This window comes from Pyrus communis, chromosome 5 (genome assembly GCF_963583255.1).
Source record: "Pyrus communis chromosome 5, drPyrComm1.1, whole genome shotgun sequence".
Lineage (NCBI taxonomy): Eukaryota > Viridiplantae > Streptophyta > Magnoliopsida > Rosales > Rosaceae > Pyrus > Pyrus communis.
Window position 1 is genome coordinate 8,234,415 of NC_084807.1, and position 27,760 is coordinate 8,262,174.

A 27,760-nucleotide genomic window follows, 5' to 3' on the forward strand; every position below is an offset into this window, starting at 1 on the left:
TAAATATTGAATTTATAACTCATGATGATGCTACATATTGATGTTTCATACACATGTCCACACTAATGATTCATATTGATGCTGCATATTAATTATCTCTATACTAATTATGTTCTGGATAAACAGATAAACTTCACCAGTGATAAAAATAACAAAGCCAAGATGAAAGAATTAAAGCAAAATTTGGGGGAACAATTAATCAAACAAATGGGAGTTGTGCGAAAAATCTTTACACCTCTTCTAAATCACGAACACTACACATTGCTTGTGTTTGACATGGAGGAGATGCGTTTCGATTTTTACAACTCTAATAGAAAAAACTTCAAGAAGGTGAAACAAACATCCACAATGACAATGCATATAAAGTGGTAAGTCCAAATTCAGTATTGCTTATATTTTTAGTGATACCTAGTACATTTTTCAAAACCTACACTTAATCTGTATACAGGTCAAAATGGTTGAAGAATGGTACAACAACAGAGAGGTTATTCCATTTGCCATTGAATGAAAGGGAAAGTTCAACAAATGACTACATCCAAATGAGCCCTAGAAATTCAACTTTTGAGATGAATGAAGATAAACAATGTCTAATCCAGATTGGCTCGTAAGCATAATTGTGTATTTTGATTGTTTCAATTGAATTACTGTTCTTCGTTACATATTTATGGTTAAACTAATTTTTGCAATGAATAAGATAGTAAAATGGTTCTGACTAAATATTAATGTTGTTGGAATTCTTGAAATTTGTTGACTATGAATAAATGTTCAGTGCTAAAATGATTGTACACCAATCATTAGATTCCATGTAATACTAATGCTACATACTAAATGAGTCTACATTAATACTTGATGCTAAATAGTTTTGTAAAAACTGATGTTGTACAAATGCTGCATAGAAAGAATAAACTGAGTCATTAATTAGTTTTGTAAAACTGATGATGCACATATGCTAATCAAAAGTTCAAATTCTTCGATGTATATTGGGAGGGGGAGTGTGGCCCAATCCCCCACCCATAACTTGATTCATAAACCATTTATTGCTTCCTAATCCATTCCACATTAATAAACTAATGCTGCACTTTAATAAACAAATATACACAAAAAAGAATAACATGATTCTCCAAAATATATAAATATTGAAATTCAAAATGATATCACAAATCTGTAATTTATAACAATTAAAAAAACTTAGCATTATTTGCATTTTTAGCACAACAACCAAGAAGAGTACCGATATATCTTCCCTTCAAAAACGTACCATCAAGGAACAACATTGGTCTGCACCATCGGAATTCTTTAACAAAAGCTCCAAAAAATATGAATAACTTTTCAAACCGATTATTATCATTATCAAGTTCTAGCGCACAAAAGGATCCATCATTAGCAAGCACAAACTCATCAAGGTACCAAGGTAAATATCCAAATGAGAGAGCCTCATCACCATTAACCTCATTATATGCAATCTATTTGCCACGCCAAGCTGCCTGGTATTTAACATTAATACCATAACTCTCCTTCATTTCTCTCATAACATCTTTTGTCTTAATAGAAGAATTCGAATGAACCTTGGCAGCCAACAAAAGAGGACAAAACAGAATGGCCAAACCTTTTATTCTCCTTTTGACGAATATGTCTAGTGCAAATATGAATATTATTTACTTTTTTTTTTCATGATAAAACAACCATTAGGATGTTGCACAACATCATGAACACGCCATTGACAACCTTCCAACAGTTTCTTTGAGCAAATAGCAGTAACATGATTCCAATCATTCCTAGTGAACTTGAAATCAAAACCAACCTCAATAGAGTATTGTTTAAGTTTTCTACGAAACTTAACTGCACCATCTTCATAACTTTGACACTCATAAGAAATATAACTCTACTACTCATTTGTTGCATAATGTTGTGGTCCACAAGAGCCATACTTACCCAAATATTGGTTCTCATCTCCAATACTAGTAGCTTCACTTAGGCAACAAGACAACACACCACTTGTAGAAACAATAGACATCTCCTTCTTAGCATGAACATAAACATCACCAACTGGATTTGAAATCAATTTATTCACCAATAGAAGGGTCTGAATATCTTCATTGCACTCTAATAAACAATTTGTTTCACCTCCGTAATAAACAATTTGTTTCACCTCCGTATAATGAGTATTTCAACAAAAAGCCTTCAGATGACAAACTTGGAAACCTAAAATTTAATTGCCCATACAAATCCTCATAACTAGTATGCGAATAAAGTGGCACAACCACTACACAATTTTCATATACACACTTCAACACTTTAACAACGGACATGATCTAAACCCAAAAAAAAGCATAAAGTTAAACTGATGCTACATAGAAATAATTAGACTCATCTTCAGAAGAAGCATATAAGTTTTTAACTTCAAAAGCTCAGTTCAATATCATCTCTCTGAGATTATTTTCAAACACTTGTAATACATATATATGATTCAGGATGACTGCGAGCTCCATCTCTTTGTTTACTTGTTTCATCTGCCATTAGGCAATACCTGTTTGTTATCTGCATTGCAGTAAGTTTTCAATAAAACTTATTTTCCAAATATATTTGCATCATTACGTTTAATTCATTATTTTGATATGCTACTCTGTTTTTATATGTTTTATTTCTGCACTTTAAATTCTATGGACGGCTATGCCGCCTGTTGCTATTTTATGTTTTACTTCCGCACTTTATATTCTATGGCCGGCTTTGCCGCCTGTTGTTAGTTCCGCCCCAGTTGTTAGTTCCGCCCCATTTGGTATCAGAGCCAAGTGGTTGGTAATTGCATTAGCATCTATCTAATCTTTCATTGCTATTCACATACTTGTTTCTTATCTGCATTTCTTAATCGTCGGTCCTCAGTTCTTCTTTCTTCCAGCCAAACAGTAAGACGTGGTCCAAACAATAAGTCCCAGGAGAGGCATGAGCGGAGCGCATGAGCGGGGGAAGAGTCTAGACATACGAGGAAGGTGAATCTTTTAAGTCTTGCATATAGTATACTTGTTTTGTGCATATCATGAGTAGATTATTTAGATCTAGTTCAATGGCCAGCACTAGCTCTAGATCCAACTTAGGAACCATACCTGACATTGTCAATGAAGAACAAAAACTGGATCACGGAGTCTTGCATATAGTATACTTGTTCTGTTGTGGCGTCCTGCATCACGGAGTCTTCACCTGTAAGAAGACCGTTAGAAGATAAAAAAGAAGGGCGCCATACATTACCTTGACGGGGCACAACCGGATCACTGCTGAGACTCAAATCTAAGCTAAGGTTCGATGAGTTTGCCATTTTTTTCAAAAGTGTTCAAAGAGAAGGGGTTGATGGAGTAAATTTTCAAAGGGTCGGAGTCGATTTTCAAGAATGGGAATTCTTCAGAGTGTGTTTGTTGTGGTGATCGATAGCTCTATAAGAAGCCAAGGCGACGCGTCCACCAATTCAAAAAACCAGAATTTCCGGCGTAATTTAGGCGACGCGTTCTCGGCTTTTCAGAAAACGCGTTCAACTTTGTCAAAAGATTTCTGACAAAGCGGAAAACACGTGGAGGCCATCATCGCAACTACACGTCTTTAGCCAACAAGCGCAAAGTTCGGCAACGCTTTCTCTGCTTTTCAGAAAACGCGTGCAGCTTTGTCAAAAGGAGCCGCATCTGCACTACCACGTGTCGTGAAGAAAGAGAAGGGGCGTCGTTCAGCAATCGAAGGGGCGCCTGCTCAGAAATCGAAGAGGCGTCGTTCTGATATCGAAGAGACATTTGTCGACAAGGGTAAAAGAACAGTACCACCACTTGATATTATCTCTATATATGTCGACCTTCGTCTTTTATGGCAAGGCAAACCTGAAGAAAATGCCCAACTCTCCCTCACCTCTGAGGACGCACTCCCAGCAAAGCCTTTCGAAATACTCAATTCTTTCTTCTTCCCCAAAGATGATACCAGATGCCTGGAGTACAGATGACCCAGGAGGAAACGGCGGATTGAAGTGTGCTGATTCATTCACCGCTTCTTCAAAAGCAAAGGTATCTCATATCATCAAGGTCAAAAGCAAAAGTATCTCATATCATGCTCTTTCCCTGTCTTTTTCTTTGTCCTTGTTCTTACTCGCATGGCAAAGTAAAAGAAGCAATCAGCCGGCACTTGGAGTCAGTCTTCCGAGTTGGAGCCAACTGCCTGGAATCTATTCCTGATTGCTTACCTAGCGTTGCTCTCGAGTAGTCATCTTCAACGGTTGATACACTTCCGGAGAAGGGACCACTTCTGCAAAGGGGATCGAGTAAGGCAAGTGAAAATGATACATTGAAGCATGTGGAGACAAACATAGGCTGAGTTATCCTCCAACCCTTTTCAATACGAATTGGAAAGATTGAACAAAGAAACAGACCAAAGGGGTAAGCTCAGACCAAAGGGGAAGACCAAAAGAATCCTCCAGCCCAGTAGCACAAAGGAAAATCAACAAGTGGAGGAGACCAAAAGAATCATGCAGCCCAGTTCAAGAGTATGCATGTGGAGTCACTATGATCAAAGCCTCAATGCAATTACCAAGGAGAAGAGGGAATTTACACTCCATAACCAGATTTGCGTCCCTAAACTCTTCTCTTTGTTAATTACATTCTGCCATGTTTAGTATGTTTAAATTGTTTTTTTTTTGTGTGTTTACTTATGTTTTGTGTGAATCTATGCTTAAAACATTGAGGACAATGTTTGATTTAAGTGTGGGGGGGTAACTAAGTATATTTAATGCAAATTCGTGGGATTTTATCACCCATTACTTCAAATGTTGTTCCTTGCTGTTTTAAGGTGTTTTTAAGTTGTTTTAGAGTGTTTTTAGTGTGTTTTGTTTTATAACTCCGAAAATCACATAAAAATTTGAAAAACATGTTTTAAAAAGCCTAAAAAGAGTGTTTTGTGTCATTTTTGTGTGTTTGTGTCATTTTTGTGTGTTTGTGTCTTAGGGTACCTTCCAACAAAATGATAAGGATTTGGTTTGTAATTGCATGACTGTTAAAAAGAGTTATGAACATAGAGAAAAGTTTGAATTACTCTTGGTATATGCTTGGTTATGGTTATAATGTATGACTTCACATGCAATCATAAAAGAAAAATTCGTTTTTGTAACATGCTTGAAGGAAGGAACTCAAACAAACGCTACAACCCTGTGAGACTCGAGCCATTACCTTATTTGGAGAGTTATTTTCTGTGATTCTTTGTTTTCTAAAGTTGTTGCATGATCTCATTATTCCTTGCTTGGTTGCTACTTAGAATGCAATTGTATCATGATAGAACTAAATGCTAGAACTTATATCCGTTTCATTCAAAGCATGACATTGAATTGCATAATATATATCAAGATGAAGTTGTGTTGTTGCCACCATAGCCAAATAGCCTTACTTCCCATATTTCGTACATATTAGTTTTAACCCCGTTGAGCCTCGTTTAGCCTATTTTCTTTGCTAACCACATCACCCTTTACCTAGCCTAGAGTAGGACTTTCCTATACCCTTGTTCTTGAAGTATAGTGAGCATGACTTAAATGAATTCCTTTTGATTAATATGTTGCAGAAAATAAGTGTGGGGGAAGAGATTTTTGTGTGTATGTATGTGCCTAAGTCTTAAAGGAGGCACGGAAAAAAAAAAAAGAAAAAAAAATGTGAGAAAAAGAAGAAGAAAAGAAAGAAAAAGAGTGAAAATAAGTGAGAATGGACTCACAAGTGTGATTGTTGAAGAAAGGGCCCAAAAAGTTTGAATATGGCCCTAAGTTTTGTGTGACTTCCCCTTGGGTGTTCAAAGTTGACTTCTGCGTTCTAAAGGGAATTCTATGTGCCTAATTCAATACTTTGCTCACTATTGCTTAAAGAACATTTGTTTTCCCTATCCTTTCTTTGTTAGCCAAACACCTTTAGCCCCGTTTCAACCCTTATGCTTCTATCTTGATCGTTATGTGTTCAATAATGTGGAGTTTGGAATTGATATGAGCTTATGGAATCACTGTTTCTCGTTCTAAGTAGTAGCATTCCATTCATGAGATCATATATATACATGTTAATAATTCCAGAAAATGCTTTCCTTGTTATAACATATGTGAGTGTTCGTCTACATGTTTACATCAATCTTCTCACATATACCTAGTGTAGGGTGTGTAGTCAGAAAATCTGTGTGAAAAACGAGTGCATATCTTGTAAGGATTTGAGCAAATTCTCTAAGGCATGTTACTACATTCAGAACATAGTTTTAAATGCTTAATTGTGAAATAATATGTGGTGACTATGAGTAAGAATGTACTTAAGTGTGAAGATGACAAAAATCTATGGGACTAATGATTTTTAACTTGTCATGTGCATTGGAAATCCGTGAGACGATTGTTGGAAGGTGTAGGTTGTGTTTTGTTCGTTTTGTCTAGTTTCGTGTTCTTTTGTTGTTTTGTTTTGCTCGAGGACTAGCAAAAGATAAGTGTGGGGGTATTTGATAGGAGCATATTCATGCGACTTAAATGGCTTGTTCTCGTGCATTTACGTTATGTTTCTTTAGTTATTTTAGTCCTTTATGCTTCTTTTGTGTGTTTTCAGGTTCTAAGGGCAAAGTATGCAAAAGGATGCCTTTTGGAGCCTTTTGGAGCAAATTAGAGATTGGAATGGATATCATATGCTTGGAGCCAAGAGGATGGACGAAATTGAAGGATTCCTCCTCCATTGCAGCCACATGCACATTCAATCATTCACACCAAAACCTTGCACATGCTTTCCCATTTCATTATTCATTCACCTTGCAGCCACTCCACATGCATTTCTAGCTTTTCCTTTGCATTCCCCCTTTAATCAACACATGCATCCACTCACCAAGAAATCATTCATTCCACATGCACCCAAAACACCACCAGAAATCATCATTGCCGTGGGTACCTATCCCATTTCAGATTGTCATTCCACTTCATTGCACATGCATCTTCATAATTCAACACATGCATTCATTATTTATTTACTTTGCATCCTTTAATTTAATCACATGCACATTCAAACAAACACAATCATTCCAGCCATACCTTGCATTTTCAGATTGTTCCTCCATCATTGCACCACAATGCAGCCACATGCACTTGTTCCTCTAACATTTCAGCCACTTGCACTCCCATTCTCTCCCAAAACCGTGAACATGCCTTCTCCTTGCATTTCCAGCCATTCCACATGCTATTTCAGCCACATGCACTCATAATCATTCAACCAACATGTGCACATGCAACCTAGCTGTCATGTTCCCCCCATTTCACCTATAAATACTCATTCATTCACACTCATTCATACACAATTCATTTCACAACAGAAATTGGTCCCTTGGGGCCGTGCCCTTCACAAGTCCATCCATTCCATTCATAAACACTCATCCATTGCAGAAATGTAGACCATAAAACTCCCTTGTGCCGTGCTCTCCCTTACAATCCAAACACCATCCTTCCATATTCCACCACTCCTCTTCCATTCCTCCACCACTCCCCAAACCATTCACACCATCAAACTATCCCTAGACCTTGTGCTACAACGAAGAGGAAGAGAAGAGTGCCTAAACATTCATACAATTCAAGTTTGAGTTGTTGGAATGTTTAGGTGTTTCTTTGATTTCAATGTTTAATTTCAATGCTCTTTGTTTTGTACGAATGAGGAATGGAAGATAAGAGGGCCTAAACGTTCATACAATTCAAGTTTGAGTTGTTGGAATGTTTAGGTGTTTCTTTGATTCTCTTTGTTTTGTACCATGAGGAACTAAACCCCCCTTGGTTAGGGGGTGATTCGAATATATGTTTATGCTTGCATTTTGATTTGAATACTTCTAATTGCGTTTCATAAGTTGTGGATTCAATTTGTTTAACCGTTTGATTAATAACTTATTTATGTATGTTTATTGAGAATGCGCGCTTAATTTTCATGCATGAATATGACGCTAGAATATAAGTAAGTTTCACCTAATCGTTATGAACTTATATTCACAAGTAGTGGAGGTTGCTTATAAACAATCGCGTTAAACAAATTCTTGGCATAAGTTTCATGCAATCCATAGTAACGAATGCCTCGTCAACACTTATAATTTTCATAGAGCGTAATGATTCTTGCTTGTATCTCTTCTATGCATTCATGTTGAGGACTTGTGGGGAATGTTTTGAATTGTTGTATGCGCTAACCCATCCAATTCAATAACGTTAGGAAGATTTGAAGGTTAATTAGTGCATCACGGTTAACCCGGGGTGTTGAGTTTCATGGTTTATTGAAATGCAATTGGAAATCATTTTATTATGCAAGTATAACATGTATGGAGATGAACCCCTTAGCCATTCTATCATCCATTCATTCCATTCCATCAAATTCGTTTTACAATCTGTTTAGTTTATTAACTTGTTTTGTTATTTCAATTCTCGTCAATTTAAACCCCCCCCCCCCTTTACTTTCTTGTTCTTTAGTGTTTAGAATTTGTTTAGTTTATGTTTTAAAGTGTTTTGATTCAATTTTATTTCCCAATTTCGTCCAAATTCACCAAAGTGCTCAAAACTGCCCAGAAAGTGATTTTAAGGCAGTTTTGAGTGTTTTGGGTGATGTTTGAGTCTTTTGGTTTGTTTTAATGTTTTAAGTGTTTAGTTTTACATTCTTTGAGTTAGTTTAGTGTTTTATATTGTGTTTTTACGTTCTTGAGTCAAGTTATTACTTAATTTCGTCCAAATTTGTGTTTGTGCTCAAATCTGCCCAGAAAGTGGTTTTTAGGCAGATTTGAGTGTGTTTGTGTTGTTTTGAGTCTTTTGGTTTGTCTTAGTGTTTTAAAGTTTAGTTTTGCATTCTTTGAGTCTAGTATAGTGTTTCATATTGTTAATTTACGTTTTTGAGTCAAATCCAAGTGGTTAACAATCCCTCCTAATCCCCGGTCTAGAACGATCCCTACTTATACATATACTACAATTTGACGAAAAGAGGGTTTAATTTGTGTGCGTATAATTTTCGCATCATGTATCGACATGAAGATTTCAAAACAAGTTCATAAAGATAAATCTATTGCTAAATACGAACTTGGAACATTTTGTGAACAATATGGTTTACCTCCAATCGCTCCTTCAAGTAAAAAGAAAAAGGCCCAACAAACCAGCAAGTTTTCTAAACATCAATCCAGATTTTATAAAAACAAAAGATCTTCCAACAAACCTTTTCAAACAAATAAATTTTATGAAAAACCATCTTCAAACAAAAAACCTTTTCGAAAGTCTAAAAAGGATTTTCAAAATAAAAAGGGAAAATGTTACAAGTGTGGTAAATTTGGTCATTATGCAAATGAATGCAAGGTTAAAAAGGTTATTAACCAACTAAAAATCTCTGAACAAGAGAAAGTTCAACTTATTCAGGCTTTAGAAATTAGAAATACCGACTCTAGTCAATCTGATAAAAATCCCAATTTTTCCGTCTCCGACACTAGCAGTTCCAGCGACGTCTCATCGCCAAACATTAAGTTTGGGTGCACGGACACTTGTTGTAATAAAATTTCAGTGCTTAATAAGCAAGAAGAACAAGAAAAGTTTTTAATGGAATTAATTAGTAAAGTCGATGACCCTGATTTAAAATCTTTTTATTTGAAAAAACTCAAAAATTTGATTTCTCCTCATGAACCTGGCACTAGTCAAACTTCTTCTCAAAAGATTTCTCTCAGTACCACTTTGGAACGTTTTAATAAACCCAAAAAGGAGATCACCCTCAAAGATCTGCAAAAAGAAGTTAATCAAATCAAATCGGAAATTAAGTTTTTAAAATCCGAAAATACCGAATTCGTTCACAACTCAGTAGAGTACGTACGCAAGAGCTCGTCCAAAAACAAGATGGTTCTCCCTCAAATTCCGATTCCGACGCTCACTCAGCTAAATCTTCTTCTTCAAAAGAACTTGTTTTAAGTCTTTTAGACAAAATAAGAATTCGAAAATGGTATTCTAAAGTTACGATAGTAATCAAAGATTTTCATTTAGAAACCACCGCTTTAATTAATTCAGGTGCAGATTTAAATTGCATTCAAGAAGGGTTAATACCTACTAAATATTTTCACAAGTCTACGGAAACACTTAGCGCGGCAAACCAATCCCTGATGAAATTAAACTATGAAATTCCCAAGGCTCACGTTTGTCAACAAAATGTTTGTTTTAAAACTCCATTCGTTTTAATTAAAAATATTTCTGATCCAGTTATTTTGGGACTTCCTTTCATTGCATTAATTTGTCCTTTCAAAGTTCATCATAACTATATTTCTACCAAGGTTTTTGGCCAAAAAATTACTTTTGACTTTTGCATGGAAACAGATCTTAAAAAGTTAAAACAACTTCAAAAAGATAATGTTTCAAAAACCCTCAACCAGATTACTGCAAAATCCCAACAAATTGCATTTCTACAAGAAGAAATTATTCACAAAAGAATTGAAGAACGGTTGACGAACAAATCTTTGTTAAATGCTATTCGTCAGTTTTCTGATAAGCTTACTAAAGAAATTTGTTCCGATCTTCCAAATGCTTTTTGGCATAGAAAACAACATATTGTTAAACTCCCTTATATTAAAGATTTTGCTGAATCAAAAATTCCCACAAAAGCACGACCGATTCAAATGAACCAAGAAGTTTTAGAGTTTTGTAAAACATAAATTAATCAACTTTTGGAAAAAGGAATTATCCGTAAAAGCAAGTCTCCATGGTCTTGCCCTGCTCTTTATGTCCAGAAAAACGCAGAATTAGAACGCGGCGCTCCACGATTAGTTATTAACTACAAACCTTTGAATGATGTTTTAGAATGGATCCGATATCCAATTCCTAACAAAAGAGACTTGATAAAGAGACTTTCTCAGGCAACTGTTTTTTCTAAATTTGATATGAAATCAAGCTTTTGGCAAATTCAAATTCATGAATCTGATAAATACAAAACTGCTTTTGTAACTCCTTTCGGACATTACGAGTGGAATGTAAAGCCTTTCGGCTTGAAAAATGCACCAAGTGAATTTCAAAATATCATGAATGAAATTTTTAATCAATACAGCCATTTTTCGATTGTTTATATTGATGATGTATTAATCTTCTCAAAATCAATAGATGAGCATTGGAAGCATTTGCATGCATTTGTTAGGATCATTAGGTCCAATGGGTTAGTTGTTTCGGCACCTAAGATTAAGTTATTTCAAACCAAAGTTAGATTTTTAGGTTACCATATTTACAGGTCTACCATCCAACCAATTGATCGAGTCATCCAGTTTGCTGATAAATTTCCAGATCAAATTATTGATAAAACCCAGCTTCAAAGATTCCTTGGATCTCTCAATTATGTTTTAGAATTTTATCCTCATCTTCGTCAACAATGTAAACCTTTGTTTGATCGTCTCAAGGAGAATCCTCCATCATGGTCTCAAAATCATACTTCCATTGTTAAACAGATAAAAAATCATGTCAAGACTTTGCCCTGCCTTGGCATTCCAACTCCCGACTCTCTCAAAATAGTCGAAACCGACGCATCCGATATCGGTTATGGAGGTATCCTTAAACAGAAAACTTCTTCCGAATCTCCTGAACAAATTGTTCGTTTCCATTCAGGAATTTGGAATCCGGCTCAAAGCAACTATAGTACTATTAAAAAAGAGATTTTATCAATTGTATTATGCATTAGCAAATTCCAAGATGATTTATTAAATCAAAAATTTTTAGTTCGTGTTGATTGCAAATCTGCAAAACATGTTTTACAAAAAGATGTTCAAAACATTGCATCAAAACAAATTTTTGCACGCTGGCAAGCCATATTAAGTATTTTTTATTTTGAAATTGAATACATTAAAGGCAGCCAGAATTGCATACCAGATTTTCTAACCAGAGAATTTTTGCAGGGGAAGAATGGGTACTAATCCTACTCAGCAACGAAGGCTCCCAGCCACCCTTACCCAAACCCCAGCACCAGTAAAACAAGAGTCTATTCCCGACTCTTCATCGGCCCTCGCCATTACAAACAGATTTACTCCCTTAGGATCAACAGTAGGAAATATCCAACCAAATTACCAAACGGCCTTAGCCACCCCTTATGATCCGTACTCTTCAGTTCGTTCTCCAGCACCTTCACAACCTAAAACACCTAGCTATGCTAAAACATCTCCATATGTCCAAAATCCCAATTCAGAAAAGCTTTTTAGCATCCCTCTTCACATTGACAAAAACCAACCCCCAGAGCGCATTGCCAAATTACTCCTTCCACCAAATTTTCATTTCTTACCAACTGAATCCTACAAAAGCCTAAAATATTACCAGGCTATCCTTTCAGAAACAGAAAGCATTGCTATTAAGCCAATTTACAGTACCACTCACCAAAACAAAATATTGTACCATTCACTCCATATTGGAAAATTCCTTACCGAACTCGAATGGGGAATTCCCCTTTATCATACAAAACCCCTTCATACTCAGCATGTTCTCATCCCAAACAATCATTACAATTACTATGATTATATCCAAGCATGGACCAACATTTTTCTCCACCAGGCAGAAGACTTTAGTCATTCATGGTTCATATCTTTTGATAAGAATTTCAGATTGCGGTTTCCTGCATGGTTTCCAGATTGGTGGGCTTCCCATGGCCCAAGCTCTTCTATCATTCCAGATGACCTTCGTCATGTACTCACAAACAACTTCCAGCCCAATTTTGACAGAAGTCGTTTCGACAACAGAGTTACTATTTTTTCACTGCTCATGGTCAAGTACAAGATCCCATGGATTCTCAAATGGAACTTTGAAGTGGACACCGGTGGTATTTACAGAACCAGATGGGTAAAATGGTAGGATAAATTCAACTACCAAAAAATTATTGATCTTGTAAAAGTGGAATTTCCCCAGGCATCTTCTCAGGCACTGCCAATCAAAGTTTCAACTTCGTCCTCACAAGCTTTGCCAGTTCATCAGCAATTTCCTGAGTTACTAAAAACCCAGGAGTCGATTCAATCCCTATCAGACATTAGTCCGTCATCTTCCCTCAAAGGAAAACCTTCTAAGTCCTCCAGCTCAAAGAAAAAGGAGGATTCTGATAAGTCCTCCCAGCTTCTGGACTTGGCTCAACAGCTCATGGCTGAAGCAGCAAGACTACAGAAAAAGAAAGGTTCCGACTCGGACTCTGACGCTTCTGATGCAGGGTCTCAGCCTACCGCCAATTGGGCTGATCAAGTGGACCTTCAAGATGCTCAAGATCCGTTTGATTATTGAACTGCATTATTTGCCCATGTGACTGTGTCAGCCCAACAACATCATCAGCAGTAGCTGCTATCATCTCTTCCGCAAAAGACAAGGTCACTATTCACAATAGTGAAAAACAAAAGGTCACTATTCATTTAACTTTTGTAAAAGAATCAAAGCATCTTCACTATTCATTCAGCCAGCTTTGCCAGCCTTCTTCAGAAGACAGCGGGATTCCCGGATCTATTTGGCAAGCCTCATTCAGTCTCCTCGCTCTATATAAGGAGGACTCATCTTCAGAAGAAGCATATAAGTTTTTAACTTCAAAAGCTCAGTTCAATATCATCTCTCTGAGATTATTTTCAAACACTTGTAATACATATATATTATTCAGGATGTCTGCGAGCTCCATCTCTTTGTTTACTTGTTTCATCTGCCATTAGGCAATACCTGTTTGTTATCTGCATTGCAGTAAGTTTTCAATAAAACTTATTTTCCAAATATATTTGCATCATTACGTTTAATTCATTATTTTGATATGCTACTCTGTTTTTATATGTTTTATTTCTACACTTTAAATTCTATGGACGGCTATGCCGCCTGCTGCTATTTTATGTTTTACTTCCGCACTTTATATTCTATGGCTGGCTTTGCCGCCTGTTGTTAGTTCCGCCTCAGTTGTTAGTTCCGCCCCATATATATATATATGCATTTAAAAAATAAATATAATAATCAATAAAAACTTATGCTACACAAAATCTTTCAAAAATGATGTAACTCTTAGAATATTCTGCAAAAATTGATGCTGCACAAATGACAATAAAAAAATGTATAAACATTGATGTTCCATAAATATATGTAACACAGATGCTACACAAAATGTAAAATATGATTAAATAATCCATCATCCTTTCAATAAACCAATGCCAATTGATTCTTTGTGATTATATAAAACTGATGCAGTATAAGTATTACGTTGAAAATTATTAAATATTTATGGGGGGTTCCCCCTCCCCCCAAAAAAACTTATGCCAACTGATTCTGCATGATTCTATGAGTCGATGCTACATCAATAATAATAACCTTCGCCAAATACTAAACTAACTCATAATCCATTCCAATTCTAACAAATGCACATGATAACTATACCGCAAAAAACAAAAGGAACTTCAATGAAAACAAAAGCAGTACAACGAAAAAATCATCTTCGCCAAACACTCTATCAAATAAAAAATGAATCAAAATCTTCAAAACTAAAAAACCATGCCTACAAAAAAAAACTCAATGCGACCAATAAAAAACTGAAAAATCAGACTCGTTTCAAACTCTAAACCCAAATAAATTCAAAAAACAGACAAAATTCAGAGAGATACACTTACCTTCGAAGAAAACTTGAATGATTCAAATAGAAATTATGGCGAGAGATAATTGAGGGAGATGACGAGAGATAAATCAGAACAGAAAAACTTCAAAGAGAAAGAAAAATAGCAGAGAAACGAAAATAAAAATTGAATGATTCGAATAGAAGAGAGTAAATTCTGTCGATCACTGCCAATCATGTTTAACAGAAAAAAGGAATGGCAAATACGTAACTCCGTTTCTAACGGAAAAACAAGACATGATGTCATCTTGCGCGCATTTAAAAAATGTCCTTCCTTGAAATGTTCAAAAAAGTGTAATCTCAATATATAATTAAGTATTGAAAGTATACTTTTAAGTGCAATCTAACAGTATTTCCCTAATACAGATTTTCTTGAAGCTCAAGTAACATCTAATAGCTCATATGTTTGGCGTAGTATTGTTGCCTTGAGCCCGGTTATCCACAAGGGACTTCAGTGGCAAATGGGTAATGGGAAGACGATTCATATTTGGAAGGACAATTGGCTGCCGAGAGAGTCCTGTCTTCGGATTTTGACCCCGCCACCCTTACATTGGACTGGGGAAGCCACGGTGGAAGGATTGATGAGGGAGGAAGTAAAGCAATGGAATGAGAGTTTGTTGAATGCGTTTTTTTCTGTAGAGGAAGTGGAGCTAATTCGAGGGATTCCACTTAGCTTGTGTGATATTGCCGATTGCAGAGTTTGGTATTATGATCGTCATGGGAGGTTTACGGTCTAAAGTGCTTATCATGTTGCTTGAGGGATACTTGCAGCTAGTGGGGAAGGGGCTGCTGGCTTGCACTCGTGTACTAGTAATAGTGGGGAGAAGCTATGGAGGAAGTTGTGGATGGCTTGTGTCCCCGGGAAAGTAAAGATTTGTGTGTGTTGGGCATGTTTGGATTCTTTGCCTACAAGGTTGAATCTTTGTAAGCGAAGGGTGCCAATCGAGGATGCATGTGTCGTGTGTGGTTGCCAAGTGGAATCCGTGGACCATGTTTTGCGCGATTGCCATGTTGCTAGGGCGGTATGGTTTCGCGACTTGGGTTTACGGGTGGATAATGGGCATGGTGTGAATTTTTTGGAGTGGTTGGCCAATCTGCATCTACAGGGATCTGCAGCGGGATTTGAGCTTGGGCTAATGCTGATTTGGTCATTATGGCAACACCAGAATGAAATTTTATGGAATGGTAAGCACTTAAACCCTGATGAGCTCGTCCTTTGGACGGAAGGGTGGTTGCAGGAGTTCCAAAGGTGCCATAAGACGGACATAAAGAAGGGGACATGTGAATTGCAGAAGTGGAAAAGACCTGTGGAGAATTGGGTCAAGTGCAATTTCAATGGAGTATGGAATCACCGTCAGCACCGGGGTGGATTTGGAATAGTTTTACGCAATCACATGGGGGAATTTCTAGGTGCTATAGCAGGTCCCATTGACTACTCCACATCTGCCTTGCATGCGAAGTTCTTAGCAGCTAGGCACGCTGCACAGTTGGTCAAAGGGTTATACTCGGCCGATGTCCAATTTCAATTTGAAGGAGATGCGGTCATGGTTTTGGCTGCAATGAAGGGGCAAGGCGAGGACAGGTCTACTTTTGGCCCCATTATTAACGACTTGCAGTGCTTCTGTATGGACTGGTCGAAATTGATGGTGAGTCGTGCAACGGGAAGGAAATTCGGCCGCACATCGGCTTGCTCGATTAGGGCTTACTTGTACTCAAGAGTTAGTGTGGTTCGAGGAACCTCCGGATTTAATTCATGATATTCTGTGCGAGGAAGGTTTGTAAGTTTGTTTGTTCATTTGAGGATAGGTTTACTGTTGTGTGGGTCACTCTTTCCTTCGACCGGGTTGAAATCCCATAAAGATTTTTATCGAGACCCATTTTGGACACTATCCTCAGTTTGTACGAATTCTGATTTGCTTAATGAATATTGTACTTTTGTTCACACAAAAAAAAAAGTGTAATTTTTCTATTTTCTTTCTAATATTTCTGTTTGTGATGTAAACTAATTTTTAAACGTAATTGAATAAAATCTATCGTTGGACAGAAGAAAAAAATATAAGTAAGTAAAAAAGGGAACTGACAAGGCAGTACCATGTATTGTCTGTTGGCAAATCAGGGGGTGAGGAGAACATGCATCACGTGCGAGGACAACAGTCATTTACCCCCAACCGTTTAAGGAGACGTAGCGCCACCAACCCCCGCCACCTTTAACCCTCCAACAAAAGGTTGCGTTTGCTTAGGCCACCTTTGCACCTTTAGATGGAAAACAAACTAATAAAAATGACAAAAGAATAATTATAAAAGCCATTTACTTTTTTACCATATCAGCCAATTTTTATCGGATTTTCTGTTTTATTTTGTCATTTCTAATTGGTCCAGGTGAAATTTCTGATCGGACAGAGAAAAATATAAAAATTATTTCCAAAACTAAATAACGGACATTTTTGTGCTCGATTTTTCCCTTTTTGGCTGTTTTGGGGTTATAAATTACATCTACCCTCACAGTCGCCTTCACGAATTCAGACAGTTTCCTCAAAACCCCCGCCGCTGTTTTCATATTTTTATTTTCTCGTGAAACAAACGGTAATCGTATTATTTTATTTTTCAATATTTTTTTTTGTTCATCGAATGAGTGAATTATGAAAAGTACGTAAAGTTTGAGAAGAGTAAGAATTGAAGTGTTAGGTGATTCATATATATATATATATATATATATATATATATATATATATATATATATATATATATATATATATTTAAAGTTATGATTTTGTTGATTTTTTTTTATCTTTTGATTGACCAAAAAAATGTCTTGATCTTTTTTTTCGTTGTTGTTGTTGTTGTATATATGTGCTTATCAATCTTGGAGTTGCATAATGCTTTGATTTAAAATTGTCTTGGCCGCAAAAAAATAAACATAAAAAATTTTAAAATAATGTTTAAAAGTTTCAGATTCACTCTATTCCCTCTACTTTTACTTATTGAAATGATATATATTTTCACTATATTTCTCTCTCTCTTTTATTTTATTTTATTGAAAATGATGTATATATTTTTGAAACGGTTTATTGGAACTTTGGGCTGGCTTAATTAGAAGTCTTGATATTTGAATGCCTCAAAAAAAACAACCCAAACTCATTAGTTCTTCCGCAGTTTGTATTTAAAGAGTAATGATTACTTGTTGGTTGTGTCCCTTGTGGGACGCTCAAACCTCAAAGTTTTAGATGTTGGAAAAGATGAATATTTTTTTGAGTTCAAAGCATAAATCATTTTTGTCCTGGGTTCTGATTTATAATTTTTATCTCTTTAGTTGAGTAAAATGGAGGGTCTGAATTTATTTTCTAGTCCGTTGATAAAATTGGTTTTTTTTTTTTTTAATCAATTCTTTCTTCATACTTCAGGGTTTCTGGTTTAACTGGTTTTGATCTGTACAGGTTAAAAGAAAGAATAAAATATTTGAGTTAATTATCATCTTGGCCTCCTTTATCTAGTTTCTGTTTGTTTTATTGTTTTTGTTTTTCTTTGTCATGCCTTGTTTGTTGCAGTTGCTGATAGATTTTGGAGTTTTAGTGTGATTTCAGGTTTTTACGCATGGCATCTGAAGGGCAAGGAACGATTGAAATTCCATCAGGGTTACCTACAGCGGCAATGGAACAAATGTTTGAAAGTCCAGTGGGGTATCAGGCTTTCCCGAACAGCATCCAGGCTGGAACATCGCCTGCAATGGCCCCACCACCGGCGAGTGGTGGAGCTAACGGTGCTAGCACTTCAGGGAAGAAGAAGAGGGGCAGGCCGAGGAAGTATGACCCCTATGGGACAGCCCCAGCGGCCAAAAAACCCTCCTCACCCGATGGGACAGTGCCACCGGCTTCTGGAAAGTGCTCTTCAGAGCAGAAGGGCAAGGCACCAATGGCCGAACCAATTGGTGCGTATATTATAACCATTTTAGTATTTACTCATTTGCATTTTATAGCATGCAGTTTGGGTCTGAGAATGATACGTGTTTGTAACCAAAAAAGGTATAATAAATGTGCCACAAGTTGATCGATTATGAAATTTTGATGGTTGAAGTTCGGTTTTGGTAGCATTAATAGTTTGTTTCTGTTTATTTTATATTGGAACTGCTTTCAGACTTGGAAGATTATGAATTAATACACTGGGATTTTGAAGTTGATCTCAGTTATAGGATAGATCATCTTTGTTCAAATTTGGAAGTGTAATAGAGAGAGTTTTAGGTGAAAGTTGTTGTTCTTTCCTTTCCTTTCTTAAGCGTAACCTCACGTGATGAGAGAGAGAGAGAGAGAGAGAGATGGGGATACCCGGTAGAATCTCTTATGCATAGGATGTATACAAGATCCTTTAAGTTGATATAAATTGAATAAAACATTAGATCTTAACAAGGGGCCATAATTTTTTAAGGATGATGCTGATCATGAGTTTCTTATCAAACATTAGAGTACGAGTAGTTTTTGTTAGTGTGAGGATGTGAAGATAAAAGAGTCTCACATAGGTGAAAGGAAAAACCTTGCAATGGCTTATATGAGGTTGGGTTACTCCTCATATTGCCAATTAGTTTTGTGGTGGAACCTCAACTTTATTAACGTAGAATACAAGTTTTTCTTGATTCTGTGTAACAAGTTTGGATTTCTAAGTTTGTTTTACACAAACTCCAGCTTTTGAAGTTTAGCAGCTAATCCTGCTTTGGTTATAATACACCTACCGAGATATGAAGAATGCCCTTTCATCAACATAAACCCAAAAACCTTATTATATTTTACTCGTTATACCCCCTTGTCTCATATCTACACCGCCCGCCTTCACAGCTTGCTCACTAATCATTTAGCCCCCACTATAAAGTGAAATCATTATCTAGCTTTCCTTTTGTATTTAGTCCTTTTCTTTTGAATCCAACAAAATATTAAGGAAGGATCTTCTTGTCCCGGTCTTAGGTGCTCCATTTCTTCTTCTCTCTCAGTTCTCTCACAATGATCCTCATCAATCTAAACTATAACCTCATCAATTTTTAGTTGTTATATGGATCCACTTCCCTCAAACATCAAATTAATCTAAATCCCTCCTCAATGGTCCAACACCCTTTCAGCCATCATTTAGCTCGGGGTAACCCCCTTCACTCATCATTAAGCTATGGTTAATCCTTTCACCTGTCATTAAGCTCAGGTTGGCAATTTGAGTTCACTCCCATACTAATTAGGCCTAACATGATGTTTTGTTAACTAATCGTATCGAATGATGCAATACTAACCCGATCGTTCCTTGTATTTCTAAACCAGATATATATGGATTACTTTTTGGATAAAAATCCACTGGTCTTGATCTGTTTTAACGAAATATAAGATGATTCCTACAATACGTACTCTGAAATGAGATAAACTTACTCATTTTAATTCATATATTACTAGCTAAATGAGTATCATGTCAAAGGTGTTTGACACTAACTCGAACCTGTTATTATTCGTGTTTGCAGCTCTTGTCAAATTCATGTTCATTTTAAGGAATAATCCATCCTGAACCTGCTCACTTTCGTGTGAGTTAGATTTATATAAAAAAATTTCACCCTAGATTCATCCCTAAACCGGACAGCATCATCTTGCTTTCTTTTGTGTATAATGCCTTTCCTTTTGTATACGGATGCCTTCATTTTGTATTTTTCTTGCAAATCTTGAGAGTGATGTTCATGTCCCAGTTCCTATTGTTCCATTTTATCATCTCTTGGTTCTCTCTCACATACTGGGAAGATACAAAATGTTTCTTTTTTACTTCAAATTTTTGTTTTAAGGAAGAATTAGACAAACAGAGATTATATTATGGTTTAATATCGACGAGTTGTAATTTTAAATCAGTCTGTCCATTTGTGTTTGGTTTGCATGTATGGTGTGAAGAGACAATTCGTAGCTGAATTAGTTTTTGACATTATGCAGTTTTGGCATACTCTTAGGCTTCATTTCTTATTTGACAATTTAGTAATGTAGTCTATGAATTAGGCTCACTTTTTATTCATGTGTACATGTTTATTGTGCAGAACCTCAGAATCGAAGGGGTTCCTTACGATGTTTAGAATTTCTCGTACTATTAGTTAGTGGCTACTAGTTTGCTGTTCAACTTCAATATTGTTGGACTCCAGAAAATCAAGCAAAAAAATTTAACTCATATTATTGGACTTAGAAATGGGTCTACACGGCTTGATTTGATCATTGCTGAAATATCACCTTGAGTGCTTCCATTTGGGATTAAGAGAGTGAATATCATGAGTGTTTATTTCTAAAGAATTTTGTGCTCACCTATCAAGAAAGGTATATTTCTTTAGATTTTAGAGCAAACATTATGGTGCTGAATATTCAAACGGGACTTTTTTTTAAGGGGTACCCTAGACTAACCGTTTCTATATTGTTATTTTGCAGGGGAGGAGTGGGGTTCAATCGAGACTACTTTGAACAATTTTACGCCTTATATGATCACTGTCAATTCTGGTGAGGTAAAATATAGTAACATTTCTACACTGTGGAGATTCTTTCTGATTTGTAATTCTCTTTCGGTTTGCTGTCTGCCTTTGACATGAATTTCACCCTGGTTAAATAAAAATGTACAATATGTTTGGGGTGAGGGATTTCTAAATTTGAAGGCAGTTAGGAAAAATGATGAAAAAATGGATCATAAAAATTTAGATAGGAGGAATTAGAAAATTCACCACATGAGCATTACAAAAGCATGTTAGAGGGATTTGTAAATGACTCATTCCATTTCCAATTATAATTTGTAAATCACTCTCACATTCCTTTTGTATTAATGCTCATGTACTGCATTTCTGTTCCCTCCTGTCCTACTTTTTATGATCTATTTCTTTATCAGCTATGCCAAATAAATCTGTTAAAATTTAGAGGTTCCTCCCCCATACATACCCCTACTGAATGTAGAAAAGTATCAGAAGATTGACATAACAATTTATTAGAAACATAAGGGCTTTACTTAAATAGATGATAGCCCTAACAGTGCTTCCATCTTCTAATAAAGTATTTAAAAAAAAAATACTTTACCTATTATAAAGTAGTAAACAATTTTGTTACGATATATGTTTTACAATATTACTTCTTCTGTGTGTTTAATCAGTATGCAACTCAAATTTTTTTTTTCCTAGATATGTTTATTGTTTTCCTAGGCTGTCTTTTCCTCTATCTACAACTTGATTAATGGTGTATAAACCTTCCTTTTTGTTTATTGGGTTTAAGGATGTTGCATGGAAGATTGCACAAACTGCTCAACAAAACACTGGTCGAGGTATTATCATTATGTCTGCAACGGGAATGCTTAAAGAAGTTACACTGATTAACCCGGCTCACGGAATCAGTCCTATAAAACAAGAGGTCTGCCATATTCATTCGATTTCAAGATGTATTTTGTGTGTGCTTGTGTGTGTGTGTGTGTGTATTTGTGTTTTACACTTTGCTTTAAGAATGAAAAGCAATATGAGGATATCGATATCTTGATGCAGTACTGCAGTGTGCTTACTGGAGACTTCTGTTTTTCTAACATACATTGCTAACTTTCTTGTAGGGTCAGTTTAATATAATTCAAATCTCTGGCTCGTTTATGATGTATGACAAGAAGGGAACTTGCAGTGGTGGAATGTCTATTACGTTGGCAGATTCTGATGGTCGTAGTGTAGAGGGATCTGTTGGAGGATCTCTGATAGCTGCCACTCCTGTGCAGGTGAGGCTTTTCTCTTGTAGCGTTTGTCTCTTGTTGAGGAAAAACTTAGTACACAACTCTAACACAAGTGTTGGAGAGACAACACAAGTAAACAAATTACTTGTATTAACTCACAAAATATTACAACACAAACTATTAAGGACACTCTTGAGAAGCTATGACACTCACTCACTTTCTAGAGACAAACTCTAGACCACTCACACTCTTACAAGACTACTTACAAGGCTTCTCACTCTCTTACTTAGCTCTCTCTCGATTCTTACTTCTTCTAGAATTTTCTAGTGCATTGATCATGCACACTTTTCCATCTCTTTTGCTAAACCGACTTATCTAGTCGGTGAGATTGGGTTCTTCCATTTTAACCACATGTTTTGTGATGGTCCTAGGCTTTTCTACAAACCATTTTTCTAGATTTTCTTAGCCTAACGCGGTGACTTAGGCTTTTCCATCCAAACACCAATTGTTGCACTTTGCTAGAGTTTTCTAGCATATTCTCATTCATGATTCCAAATGAGCTAGACCTTAATTATTAGGCTGGCGTTGTACTTTCAACACTCCCCCTCAACATCAATGCATTATTTCCTCCATGTTGAGTTGATGACGGAACTTTTTGAACTTGCCAGTACTCAAACCTTTTGTGAACAAGTTTGCAATTTGATCATCTGTATTGATCTGTCTCATCTCAATCTCTTCTTGCAAGACCTTCTCTCTAATGAAATGGTAGTGTACCTCCACATGCTTAGTTCTCGCATGAAAGACTGGATTTTACGCTAAGCGAATTGCTGATTAGTTATCACAGTACAACGGTACTGCATAATCTACTGGTTAATGTAGATCACTCATCAACTGTACTAGCCGTGCATTCTCTTGAGCTGCCATTGCTCGTGCTCTATACTCTGTTTCCATGGTTGACAAAGACACTGTTCGTTGTCTCTTGCTGCACCACAAAACTACTCCAGAACCAATTCTGAAGACATACCCAGTGGTCGATCTCCAGGTGTCATGATCTCCTGCAAAATCTGTGTCATAATAGCCAACCAACTTACCATCTTCACCTTTGTTGTACAAGAAACCATAGTCAATTGTACTTTTTACATATCTCAATATACCAAACTGCTTGTAGATGAGGCTTCTTTGGATTTTGCATGTACCGACTCATCACACCAACTGCATAAGAAATTTTGGGTTGAATCAGAGTCAGATAGATTAGACTACCTATGAATTGTCGATACATTGTTGCATCTTCCAAGTCTCTGCCTTCATGTGCACACATCTTGGCATTAGGTTCCACCAGTGTTGAGATTGGGTTGCATTCAAGGATCCCAAACTTCTGCAACAAGTCTTTTGCATACTTTTGTTAACACAGAAATATCCCTTCTTGTGTGTGATCAACCTCTAATCCACAAAAGTGCTTGAGTTGTCCAAGTTCTTTCATATCGAACTGAATTGACAAATTCTCCTTTGTTCGACGAATTTCAACCTCATCATCACCAATGATGATTAGGTCATCCATGTACACCAGCACAACAGCTAACTTTCCTCCATTAGCTTTAACAAATAAGCTGGAATCTACATGCGCCACTGAGTAACCACTTTGCTTTAGAAATTCTACAATCTTACTGTACCACGCCCTTGGTGCTTGTTTTAGACCGTAGAGTACTTTCCTCAACTTGCACACGTACTTGGGATGAGCTTTGCTTTCAAAGCCCATTGGCTGCATCATGTAGATCTCCTGATCTAAATCTCCATGTAAGAAAGCATTCTTCACATCCATCTGGTATAGATTCCAATCTTTGTTAACTACAAGTGCAAGTAGGACTCGTACGGTTGTAAGCTTTGCTACTGGACTCTTGTTGACCTTCTTAGTTGTGATTATAGAGTTGATACTTCCACTTCACTAGGTCTATCTTCTTCTAGTTGTTGATATACGTCAGCTTGCCATGGGTTTTGGGGCACTATTTGCTCAACACCATCACCATCAAGTGAATCCTCACACTCATCTGGTCTCGGCTGGATTCGAACAATTTGCTCCCTCATCTTTTGCTGCAACTTATCTTCTATCTCTCTCGAATCAGGCAATGCCTCATTTTCTAAGGACCACCAAGAAAATGCTTCATCAAACACCACATCTCGTGATGTGTAACACCTTCCATTTGTAGGATCACAACATTTTCACCCTTTTCTTTGGCTTTCATATCCCACAAAGATACATTAGACTGCCTTCTTGTCAAACTTGCTACGTAAATGACTTGGAATGAATACGTAGCACACACAACCAAAGACTCGAAAGTAACTAACTGTAGATTTCATATCCCACAATTTCTCAAAGGGTGAGACAAATTCTAACCTTGGTTGAGGAAGCCTGTTGATCATATGAGCTGCAGTTCTCATTGCTTCGACCCAAAACCTTCCTGGTACATTCTTAGCATGGAGCATACTTCTACATATCTCTGCAAGATGTCGATTCTTTCTTTCCACTGCGCCATTTTGTTGTGGCGTGTTAGCACATGTGAACTGATGATGTATTCTACATTCTCGTGGATATTAGGAAAACTCATTCGAGGTATATTCTCCTCCATTATCCGTGCGTATGCAACGGATCTTCTTTCCCACTTCTCGTTCAACTGTCTCTTTAAACTCTTTAAACTTTGAAAATGTTTCAGATTTTTCTTTCATAAAGAAAACCCATGCATACCTGGAGAAGTCATCAATGAACGTCACCATGTATCGTATCCCACTTATCGATGGTTCGTTCGCTTTAAACTTCGACTCTTCATATGGTAGTTGATGTGCTTTACCATACTGGCATCCTACACAAACCATGTATGTTCTCGCGTCAAGTTGAGGTAGCCCCTTAAGCATTGACTTCTTCATCATCACATTTAACTTGTGATAGCTAACGTGACCCAATCTCATGTGCCATAAATATGTTGTCTCGTTCTTCCTTGTCTTGTCTACGTATGCAGTTTCTGTTGACATTACATAAACTAACTACAGTCCTCGTCCCTCCATTGTTGGAGTCCTTAAGATCTTGAGGTGTCGATACACCTTCACATCTCGTGGACCAAACAAGACATAATTTCCCAATGACGTTAGTTGAGGCACTAAAAGCAGATTTTCTTCATACTTGGAACATGGTAGACATCTTGAAGTGATACATGGTTAGTGTTGTATCGGGGCTCAATTACTGTCTTACCGATGTGAGCAATCGGTAGCCTCGAGTCGTTAGCCGTCACCACTAAGCAGTCTCCTTTGTACTCAGTCAGACTTCGTAACTTTTTCTCATCACCTGTCATATGGTTTGAGTAGCTTGAATCCACGATCCAATCATTCTGGTAGTCAATCGACTTCAGACTTACTGTTTTGATAGTTAACTCTTGCTTCTCCATAGCAACGGATGCTTCAGCGTCCCATTCTTCCTCTAGGGCTAAAGACGCAACGACGTCCCAATCATCTTCACTTTTCTTCTCTGAGTTGGTGACATTACTTTCTGCAGGCTTTTTGAACCAGCAATCCTTCGCCATGTGGCCCTTCTTTCCATAATTGTAGCACTTGCCGTCAAACCTTTTATTATTCTGGGACTGACCATGGTTGCCGTGATACTTCAGAGCTCCCCCTGGTCGAGAACTCCCTCCTCCTTGATGACTTTTTGCCTTGTCACCATTTCTTTTCGATCCACCACTAGCACACTGCTTAAAGCTGCCTTTAGTTTTGGTGTAGAGTGCTTCCTCTTCACCTTTTAATGATATCCCTCCCATTTGCTTTGCCAAAGCTTCTTGATCGGCAAGCAAATTCTCAAACTCAACAAGTGATGGTTAGGTCGGCCATCCTTGTACAGCGGCAACGAAGCCTCGATATTCGAGTCTCAATCCATGGATAATTATTCTTTTTATCATGGATTCTACAATGGCAGCACTAGGATCTATCTCAGAAATTTCACAGCAAATAGACTTTACCTTATGGAAATATTCGGCAATCGTCATGTCTTGTTGGGCCACCGATAACAACTCGTTCTTGAGAAGCTGCAGTCTTGTATCGTTCCTCTTTGAAAAGAGAATGGCGAAGGTGTCCCATGCTTCTTTTGGTGTCTTGGCCTCCCTTATGTGCTCCAACATGTCATCTTCAACTGTGGGTTTTAAGGCGAACATTGCCTTACCTGCCTTGATCTTCCATTTTCGCAAAGTGTCGCTGGTGTCTTTTTCCAGCTACGTAACTTCATTACCGCCGACGACATCCCAAAGATCTTGGCCTTGTAGGTAAGACTCCATACACGTCGCCCATGTGTTGTAATTTTTGTTGTTCAACTTCTTGATTCCTCCAACAACTTGAAGGTCTCCCATCGTGTCGATAGAGCTTCGATAAGCCAAACAAGATTAACCAATAATCTTGCGAAGTACTAAACTTCTCACAATTCTCGAAAGCTTCACTAGAGACGGTCCCTGATCATACCGCTCTAATACCAATTGTTGAGGAAAAACTTAGAGTGCACAACTCTAACACAAATAAACAAATTACTTGTATTAACTCACAAAATTTTACAACACAAACTATCAAAGATACTCTTGAGAAGTTATGACACTCACTCACTTTCTAGAGACAAACTCTAAACCATTCACACTCTTGCAAAACTACTTACAAGGCTTATCACTCTCTTACTTAGCACTCTCTTGATTCTTACTTCTTCTTGGTTGGTTGTTCACTTGATTACAAGCTTACAATACCACACCCATATTTATAGGGCATGTTTGCCGACTTATACAATCACTAGAATTTTCTAGTGCATTGATCATGCACACTTTTCCATCTCTTTTGCTAAACCGACTTACCTAGTCTGTGAGATTGGGTTCTTCCATTTTAACCACATGTTTTGTGATGGTTCTAGGCTTTTCTACAAACCATTTTTCTAGATTTTCTTAGCCTAATGCGGTGACTTAGGCTTTTCCATCCGAACACCAATTGCTGCACTTTGCTAGAGTTTTCTAGCATATTCTCATTCATGATTCCAAATGGGCTAGACCTTAATTATTGGGCTTAGGGGTGGAAAAAATTCCCAAAAATCCCGATCCCAAACCAAAAATTTCCCAAACCGAAATTCCCGAAATTTTCGGGATGCTATCCCGAACCAATCCCAAAATTTCGGTATGGGATTCGGGATTGGCTTCTCAATATTTCGGGAATCCCATATCGAACCGAAAATATATAATGTTAATTATTATATATATATTTATACATATATATATATATATATATTATTCTTTTATAATTGATGCTAGTAGTTTCTAATTCATGCTCTGCAACTTGGAATGCCCTACACCTTGCATATTTTTCATGTTCTGTTTGATATTCATGTGGATTTTATTATTGCTGCTGCCATGGCTGATGATTTCAGAAGACTTGATTCTTTTGTCTCTCAACAGATTGCAAAAAGAGTTTAATTA

General features: G+C 36.9%; 2 protein-coding genes across 2 annotated transcripts; both read left to right on the forward strand.

Annotated features, from left to right (window-relative positions):
- Positions 1 to 12,739: 12,739 nt before the first annotated feature.
- Positions 12,740 to 16,354, forward strand: LOC137734249 (uncharacterized). The gene is made up of 5 exons (XM_068473544.1): positions 12,740 to 12,817; positions 12,884 to 13,233; positions 13,278 to 13,329; positions 14,948 to 15,209; positions 15,369 to 16,354. The coding sequence occupies exons 1-5, from the start codon at positions 12,740 to 12,742 to the stop codon at positions 16,352 to 16,354; spliced, it is 1,728 nt and encodes a 575-aa protein (XP_068329645.1).
- A 1,834-nt stretch (positions 16,355 to 18,188) lies between these two features.
- LOC137734250 (AT-hook motif nuclear-localized protein 1-like) lies at positions 18,189 to 23,532 on the forward strand. The gene is made up of 5 exons (XM_068473546.1): positions 18,189 to 18,522; positions 21,017 to 21,090; positions 21,842 to 21,976; positions 22,167 to 22,322; positions 23,446 to 23,532. The coding sequence occupies exons 1-5, from the start codon at positions 18,189 to 18,191 to the stop codon at positions 23,530 to 23,532; spliced, it is 786 nt and encodes a 261-aa protein (XP_068329647.1).
- Positions 23,533 to 27,760: the final 4,228 nt, after the last annotated feature.

Excerpts from the sequence above, each read along its gene's own strand:
- LOC137734249 (XM_068473544.1), top strand. The coding sequence starts at position 12,740 with ATGGTCAAGTACAAGATCCCATGGATTCTCAAATGGAACTTTGAAGTG. Across the intron at positions 13,330-14,947 it reads TCTCTTCCGCAAAAGACAAG|TATTTCCCTAATACAGATTT; the intron begins GTCACTATTCAC and ends GCAATCTAACAG. Across the intron at positions 15,210-15,368 it reads AGTAAAGCAATGGAATGAGA|CTAGTGGGGAAGGGGCTGCT; the intron begins GTTTGTTGAATG and ends GGATACTTGCAG.
- LOC137734250 (XM_068473546.1), top strand. The coding sequence starts at position 18,189 with ATGGCATCTGAAGGGCAAGGAACGATTGAAATTCCATCAGGGTTACCT. Across the intron at positions 21,977-22,166 it reads TCAGTCCTATAAAACAAGAG|GGTCAGTTTAATATAATTCA; the intron begins GTCTGCCATATT and ends ACTTTCTTGTAG. Across the intron at positions 22,323-23,445 it reads TAGCTGCCACTCCTGTGCAG|ATGAGGCTTCTTTGGATTTT; the intron begins GTGAGGCTTTTC and ends AACTGCTTGTAG.